The 9,042-nt window shown below is 35.2% G+C and overlaps 1 protein-coding gene across 1 annotated transcript in view; it reads left to right on the top strand.

The window, feature by feature from the left end:
- The first annotated feature begins 1,525 nt into the window (after nucleotides 1-1,525).
- Nucleotides 1,526-9,042, top strand: part of LOC131077572 (S-adenosyl-L-methionine-dependent tRNA 4-demethylwyosine synthase) — a 42,227-nt gene continuing 34,710 nt past the window's right edge. The window contains exons 1-2 of the mRNA XM_058015099.2: nucleotides 1,526-2,296; nucleotides 6,271-6,716. Of these exons, the coding sequence (XP_057871082.2) occupies nucleotides 1,711-2,296; nucleotides 6,271-6,716 (1,032 nt within the window). The 5' untranslated portion in view covers nucleotides 1,526-1,710. The remainder of the gene's footprint in view (nucleotides 2,297-6,270; nucleotides 6,717-9,042) is intronic.

The raw sequence follows: 9,042 nt of genomic DNA, 5'->3' as shown, positions 1-9,042 counted from the left end.
TTTTTTCAAGATTTCACCTTAAGCTCTTGGAGACCTTTCCAACGAGTTAAATGACTCGCAATTTTGAGTTCTGAGTAGAAAGTTATGCCTAGTTAAAGTTAGGACAAAATTTCATATAGTTTTTTGAAATTTTCGTAGTTTTAGATTTTATTATGTAAATAAACAGATGTGATTGTTGGGTTTCGATTCTCAAGGGGTTTTGGTGACCTTTGGAATCTCATGAACTAATATATGTTGGATTTCGAATTGAATAGATTAGTTTTTGGCTTGCTTCAATTCTGTGTTTACCTTGTTCATGTAAACAAATCCACAATACCGCAGGTTCTCACTCAAGTGTTGTCATCCGAATCCATAATTTGGATCAACATGCCCTTCTTTAATGAAGATTTCAAATAATTTGTGTTTAGTCATGCATGCAATTGCTTCAATTGATATTTCATCTATTTTTCTCATTTACGAAAACTCTGATCTTTACTGGAAACACTTCTAAGTTAAGCCCATAAAAGTTTAAAAAATCATTTTATCTAAAGTTAATAGAAAAAAGAAAAAAATCATGATTGTGATAATAAGGCATACATTCAACCCAACTTCCAAGCACAACCAAGCGAAGAAAGTTCATAACAGTTTATAACAATTTTTAGAAAGTTTTTAACAAAAACTCCATTTAGAGAAGAGAAACGAAAACTCAGATCACAAGGTCGAATCGCTTCCAAGGTGCAGAGAAAAGGTTTAGAATCATTTACCCTGCTATTCTTTATTATTCTTAAAGTAATTTTGTCCACCAAATCAACATTCAAATCCTAAGTCGAAAGACTTAAGAAACAAATCCTAATCGCCATTCTTTATTTTTCTCAAAGTATTTTTGTCCACCAAATCAACTTTCAAATCATGTCAAAATACTTAAGAAACAAATCCTAATTGCCATGTTAAAATGCTAAAAGTTAAGTAAAGAGATTACAAATTACTAGGTAAATTTCCAAATCTTTTTTTTTTGTTACCCCAAGAGGAGTCAAGTAAAGTTGCCACTAAGAACCACACAAATTTGAAAATTTATATTTCTACTTTTTTTATTATTAATTTTTTAATTTTTTTTAACATGGAATATGAAATTAGAAACAAAAAATATAGATAACGTTTTTTTAAATTGACAAATCGGTTGACGACCAAATGCTTCAACTTAAATGATTTTCGTTTTTATTGACAAAGAATCTTACATTTGTTTGTGAGCCTAATACACCTCTGACATAAATATACTTATTATAAAAATTTAAATAATAAATAAAAAAATTTAAAAATTATTTAAATTAAGACATCTTTAAATAAAGAATTAACCTCTACTTTAGATAAAATTACACCATTTGCTATACTTAATCCTTCTTTTTAAAATAACCAAAACCTAAATAAAAATTGAAAACAATACAAATTTGACTATTATAACTAATACCGAAAATTTCACATGAACGTAAAAATAAAATCTCAATAGAAGCTCTACATTTTTTTAATTTCAACTCCCGTGACAACCCAACTCCAAGTTTTGAGGGCCTTGCAAAATAATCAAAAAGTAATCGGCGTCAAATTGGAAGCTAGTGTATTACGTCTGAGGGCGTATGAGAAACCTCAAAGATGAAAAAAATGGTTAAAAAAGGTTTACAGTCAATGTTTGCCCCTGCTTAAATTTGGCGCAGTCTCACAGAGCAGTGAGGATCTTCGATGGAGACGGCACAGTCAATGTCAATGGCAGGACCTCCATCTTTAGCAGCTCGAGTAGCATTTGCAGCCCTAGTCTCGGCCTCCTTATACTGCCTCTGGAAATCCACTCGTCCCAGAACAACGAAATCATCCCACGCGCAACAAGAAGCAAAACAATTAACACCTCAATCGAACCCTATTAACGGCTGCTGCAAGTCAAGGGTTCGAAACCCTGCGCTCCAACCGAACAACGGCTGCTGCAAGTCGTCGTCATCGTCTCCGCCCGGAAAGCTATTTTTCGCCTCACAGACGGGCGCTTCAAAGGCCCTCGCTTACAAGCTCTCGAACCTCCTGCAGGAAAATAATGTTAAGGTTGAGGTCGTCGACCCGCGGTCGTATGAGCCGGAAGACATAGTGAAGGAGGCGCTTGTGATAATAGTCGCTTCGACGTGGGAGGATGGGAAGCCTCCCGATAATGCGGCATTTCTAGCGCAGTGGCTTGACGAAAGCTCCAAGGATTTCAGAGTCGGTGCAGGGCTGCTTAACACCTGCAAATTTGCTGTCTTTGGCGTCGGCAGCAGCGCCTACGGTTCTACTTACAATCAAGGTAATTGAGCACATTTCGAATTCTTGTATATTTGTTGAAGCTTCTGGTTCCACTGGATAGACTTTTGGCTAATTCTGGACAATTAACTATCGTTTTACGCTTAAATGTTTGTCCTGGAATTCATTCTGCTACTGAAAAGTCCTCATATCTATATCCAAATCAGGATGTGCTTCTAACAATTGGATTCAAATTGTTCCACTCTTTCTTAAATTAGACTAACTGTATAAATACGTGAATTTCTTTATAGTATCGTTTTGAGTCAGGAAAGGCAAAACACTTGTTTTTTTCACTCCCACGGTCACACTTTCATAAAATCCGACTCAAGCTGCTTTAATATTTGAGTTACGTTTTTTTGGGCATCACATTGATTGGAGTGGCCATGCACTTATTATTGACTCCTAGTGTCACTCCTGTTAAAGTAAACAGGCTTCACAAAACAAGACGGGGATGCCTCTTAAAAAAATGATCAAGGGCTGCCATTTTTTATTGTGTAACAGAAGTATAGTGAAACAGAAAAAACAGTCTTAAACAAATGCCACATGCCAAAAAATGCTCACTCTGAAGGTGAAACACAGCGCAAAAAGGTGTGCTTATGAAAAAAAGACTGCTTATGCAAATAAACTGGTACATTGCATAAAAGAAACAAAAAACAGTAATATTATTAAACGAGGAATCTTCTTTTAACAATATTTTTTCAAGAAACAAAAGCAGCACATTCAGCTAACAAAGAAAACATGTAATTCTAGAAGAAGGAGATTTTCCGATTACCTGAAATGCCAGCTTTTCTAATTGTTGATCATGTGGAAAACTGCTCATGTTTGCAAAAAAGAACACAAATTTTTTGTTTGATTTTCCACAACCAGCAAACATGAGCACCAAATGGTACAAGCATAATTGAACTACTTGCAAAAACCAAAAACTCGCAAAGGCCTGGAAAAAAAACTCAGCAAAAACTCGGCAAAAAATTTGGGAACTTAAAAAATTGCTTAAATATAATTAGAAATGCATTTTTTTTGCAAAATTCAATGAGGAGATGCATCCAATGAGTCAATAAATGAGCACACAAAAGAAACAAGCTGAGTCTAGATATATTTAATTGATTCAAATACAAATAAGGTACAAAATCATATCCTTATAATGAATTTTGATGGCTGGAAGCACAATAGTAAATAGTTTTTGTAAAACTAAAAGTAAACACATCAATACAATTATATCTTCCTCTTCCCAGCTCTAGTAAAAACTAGGGGAGAGGTAGAACTAGAGGGTCTAGTCCTAGGAGTCTGTTGTGGTTGTGCCTCCTTGCTTGGCACGATTGGTTGTGGCTCAACTTCCATCCTGGTTGTAGCTCTGCCTCTAGCTGTTCCCGGCAATGGCAATGACTCCTCATCATCCTCATCTTACTCAATGTCATCCAATGTGAATCGAAAACCACCCCCCTCCTCCATAGCCTCTCTCTCCAAATCATAGATGACATCCTCGGTAAACAATGGAGGCTGCTTCTGTAACATCCAATCACTATAAGGATCTATATCATTCAAATCAATTGGACCAGCTAGTGTTTCCTCTACCTTCCTTGTGCATAACCAAAGATTATATTGCACAAAGACAAGGTCATTGAGGCGTTTTTGAGCTAACTTGCTCCTCTTCTTCATGTGGATGGCCTCAAACAAGCTCCAAATGTGCTCACAATTGGATGAACTACAAGGTTGGCATAAGATTCTAAGGGCATTTTTTTTTGAGATTTGGGGTATTTCCACCCCAACTTCACCACCAAGCATCTGCAAAATAAAATATTGAAGAGTTAGAAAGCAAATTGAAAACATGTTTTATCAAATTATCAATAGTTGTAAGCTACAACTTGTAACTTGTAAACTTGTAAATTTGAAATTTGTAGCTTGTAAGACACATAGGCCTTTTGGAGTTGTTTCTATTGCATCCAACAACTTCAATTTTTGATATGTGGGCTAAAGAGTTATGACCTAAACAAGTAGAGGTACCAACAATAAATATTTTCCTATTTTATAATCAAATAATAAATTGGAATATTAGGATGCAAGGTTGAGACACTTTTCCCGACATTCTCTCACTTGTTGAATATCTTGCGAAAGAGCAAAAGGGAGCTCGACTTTGAAATCTAACTGCTAGGAGCCATGAGGTCCATAGATTCATCATACCATTTGAACTTTATTGTTCTCACTAACTTTGTCAATGCATCTACAACATTTGCTAAAATATCAACCTTCACCAACATCTCCCTGTCATTTTTACCATGTCATGAACAAAATAGTATTGGACATCTATGTGCTTCGCCCTTGCATGATAGGTTGTGTTCTTTGCTAGACATATGTCATTGTAAGTATCACACAGATCTTTGATAGTTACGTGACATAGCCTCATGTTTAAACACAATCTCTTAAGCCAAATGGCTTCCTTACAAGCACGAGTAGTTGCCTTGTACTTAGCTTTTGTAGTGGGCAAAGTGATCATAGCTTGCTGCGTACTCATCCAATTGATAACAACACCATTGAAAAATAACCATTGGTGGATCTTTAGCTATCGACATCACTTGACCAATCTAAATCCACAAATCCACAAATCCACAAATATTTGTCGAGTTTTGTCGCTTGTAGAATCACCATAATAACAAATAGAGTACTCAGAAGTACTTACAAATATTTGAAGATCCTGCACAACCAAATGATTGAAATTGGAAGAACTCTACTATTTAGTACAATGACAATACATGGATAGAATTTTTCAAATGAATAGGAGGGTTTTCATCCTCAAATCCGTTCTTTGCTAAAGGGTTTTCATTCTAGGGTATAAAAGATAAATAACGTTCAATTTCAAGAGAAATGGGCCCAATAATATGAATTGGTAATCCTCCCCATCCCTCAATTCCTTATATAGGCCCTTCGAAAAAAAAAATTGTTTCCTTCTTCTTTTTATTCATTTTTAAATTTTTTTCCCTTTCCAATCTTTAACTTTAAAAAAGTGACTAGAAGAACCTTTTTAAATGTATTTTTGGGCCCAAATTCCTAGTGTCATTTCTGGTTGCACTTTTAAAAACAATCCTTTTTAATAAAAAACATAAAGTTGCTTTTTAGACAACTTTTGTTAAATTATTAAATTACATCTGTTGCACCACCCCATTAGCTTATGGGAAATAAAATAATAGGCTAAGGTCTTCATTGGACTTATGCTTGAGAAGGGCACTTGACATCTCCCAATCATATTCTTCATCCTTAGAGAACCACTCTTGATGGAAGTTCATATGGAAGTGTTGGAGTTGATAAGTAACCCCACAACTCTCAGAAATCATCTGCAACTCTAATTTACAGAGAAAATTTTTGCTTATAAAATAATAAACACTTGAATTTTCTTAGCTTACTTCTTACAAACTCCTATTCCAATTTTATAGGAGTGAAGAGAAGTTTCTTGGCTAGGTTGAGCTTAACAATATTTTTTAGTGGACTGTACCTAAACCAGCTAGGTAACAGGGGCAAATTGTTAACACAACATACTATTGAACATGGATCTAATTTACAGAGCAAATTTTTGCTCATAAAATAATAAACACTTGAATTTTCTGAGCTTACTTCTTACAAATTTCTAATCCAATTATACAGGAGCGAAGAGAAGTTTCTTGGCTAAGTTGAGCTTGACAAATATTGGTTGATGTTTATATAAACAAAGAAATTTAGCTAGTTGCAACATCTTAACAATTAAAGGTTATAACAATCGATAATCATATCTGATAAAAATTTAAATTTTGAAGCCTAAGAAATTAAAATATATTGCAAAACATAATCTTATCAGATTGGAAAAAATATATGTTTCTATTAGTGTTAAATCATATGTATTTCCTTTGGAACTGCCTGCAATATATATAATTTTCCTAAGGCCTGAATTGTTTTCCATCTGTTTATTAGCTGTATAATTGTGACCCTTAAATTTTTTGCTGATGTGTGCAGCGGCCAGGGCTTTTTACCATCAATTGAAGGATCTTGGAGCAATTGAGATTCTTCCTTTGGGAATAGGGAACCAAGACAATGGAAAGCTGGAGAAATCTTTTGAAGACTGGAGCCATAGACTTGTTGAATCTTTGACTGATAAATTGGAGAAACCAGTTAGCAGTGAAAATGGTTTGGTTGATGAAGGGTTTTCTGACTATTATAGTGATGGAGATTCAGATGAAGATGATAAAGAGAATGTACCAGAAGCTTCTGGCCTTGTTGATTTAGAAGATGTGGCTGGTACAGCTTCATTTGCTCCCAGTAAAAATGGCAGTAGCAGAAAACAATTTGGAAAGGTCAATCGACTTGTGAAGGGTTTTAATGAGGACAAGCCCCCTTCTACAGACGAAAACGGTCCCAAGGCTATGGTCACTCCGGTAATCCGGGCAAGTCTAGAGAAACAGGTACTTTATTTAGCACATTCTTCGTTATAAAGAATAATTTTATTTTTTGAGATTCTTCAGGATAAAATGCATTTATTGTTATTTACCTATATCATACATTTGTTTATTTGGTGAAGAATTTTTTTAGTCAAAGTGGATGCTTGAATTGATAAGAGTAATGGCAGATAAACAAAGGAGCTTTACAGGGAAATGGCTTTGCAAAGTTAACATAGCTATTCAAGCTTTTACTGCTCATTCTCTGGTGGATTCACCTATTATTCTCATAAATTAGAATTTGACACAAAGAGTGATAGTAGGTATAAGTTTTCCACTTTTCTCTTCCTGATGCTGGATCACTGAGTGTGATCCGAAATGTCAATCAGAAAAACATACATAGCAATCCAGAAGCTTCTCTTACTTGTGTGATTTTAACTGTAGACGAGAATCTTCACTGAAAGACCAAACAGGGGTTTTGGGTGAGGCTTTTATGTTCATTTGACTTTATAGCTTCTCTCTCACTTGGAGGTTTGTAATGTCCCCTTTTGGGATTGCCCTAAATCCTGCCCTAAGATCACAAGTTCCATTAAAATAAGAAATATAAAATAGTTAGAGTTGTAACTTTACCAATTAAAATGCTTTAAGCAATATAAATCTTGGTTTAGGTCCTGCATTCATATTAGACAACATTGGACATAATTCATAAGACCAATTATTTCTACAGGGGTTAGAGATCAAACATATAAGTACATATACATATATTAATATTCATCATAATCCATTAGACAAATCATGTAATCCCTATGTTCACTTTTAGTATTCCATTACAATAGGGGTTATATGAGGGAGCACGATAGGGTGCCCAAAGCAACCCTCACACTAAGCCCAAGAGCGGACTTTATACCCCCTTGGTCCACAAGTGGCAAACATGTCAGACATCCACCATGGGGTGGCCTACCTAGTGCAGGTGATCGTCTCTACCCTCCCTATTTGTGAGACCTTATTCATCCATTTGTGATTGTTACTTCAACAATCAACCATTGTAGAGGTTGGAGACGAAACTGCAGTAGGGCACCCAAAAATCCTTCTATCTAAGCCCAAGAGTGGACATTATACCCCCTTGGCCTACATGTGGCAGATACGTCAGTCATCCACCATGGGATGGCCTACTAAGAAGGGGATCTCATATCTGCTTTCCCTTCTTGTATTTCCTTACTCACCTCTACGTGATTGCTTGTTGGGGAATAAGTAATTTAAAGAATAGCATTTCATATCATTGCATATTCAAAACGTATTTTTAAGTATCAAATCTATCATTGCATACCAAACACTTGTAGAATTAAAGTTATTGCAGATTTCTTTAAGAATGCTGAGTGCAGATTAAATGTTGATTTCTGATTTTCGTTGTCTGATTCGATCTTCCTTGGTTGATCTCCTTCTTTGAGTGCTGAACCGCAATATATATCTCTCTATCGGTATTGGAGAGTCATGTCCTTCCCATAGTCATGTCCCCTTCTAAAAGTGGTGTCTCTTTTAATTATAACTGTTGCCTCTTGTTGACCAGCCTGCTGTTTGTTATCTTAATGAGATGTCTCCTTAACACCCATGCCTCTTTACTAATAACCGGTTGCTGGTTGCTGTTTGGGTGTAATTGCACCCCATCAATAACTAATAACACATGTATCAATATAAATAGAACCCTTATTCTTATCACTGCATAGGAATTTTTTGTATATATTCAATATATAGGAATCACTATATATACTTATGTATATGCATTGATGCAGACTTAGATAGCATTGCTGCCTTTTGCTTTTGAAGATAATTACTTGCTTAATACATTAATTCCTTGGATCTAAAATCACAGAATATTGTGAAGTCTTATAAATAAGATAATTTTCTTGAGCATTGGCATTTTCATTCTCTTTCTAAGAATGGTGTGAGAAGGTATCATGGTGGGTGCATGATAGTCCACCCTTCCCAAGATTGCTTGTCCTCAAGAAATGATGGTTTGATCATAGAGAGAGTGGTTTAAGATGACTTTAATGGGAAAGGGTTAGATGTATGCGACTTCTAACCCTTTTGGGACTCTAATTCATAACCCATATTTTTAGAAGTTGCAAATTTGATCTAAGACATATATGTTTTTACCTTTTAATTTGAATGTGAGTTATAACCATTTTGGGAATTGGCAAAGTTTGAGTTTTTTTTTTTCAACATCAAGATGAGGATTAGAAGCATGACACACATCTATGTGATTTTCTATGAAGAAGTTTTCCTTTCATTTGTTTCGGGAACCTTAGGTGTCCTACGAAGAGATTTCAAGTTGACATGTCATTGTTGATATCAA

Source organism: Cryptomeria japonica, chromosome 6, assembly GCF_030272615.1.
Source record: "Cryptomeria japonica chromosome 6, Sugi_1.0, whole genome shotgun sequence".
Classification (NCBI taxonomy): Eukaryota; Viridiplantae; Streptophyta; class Pinopsida; order Cupressales; family Cupressaceae; genus Cryptomeria; species Cryptomeria japonica.
The sequence above is the reverse complement of the archived record's forward strand: the minus strand, read 5'-3'. Positions and strand labels throughout refer to the sequence as shown.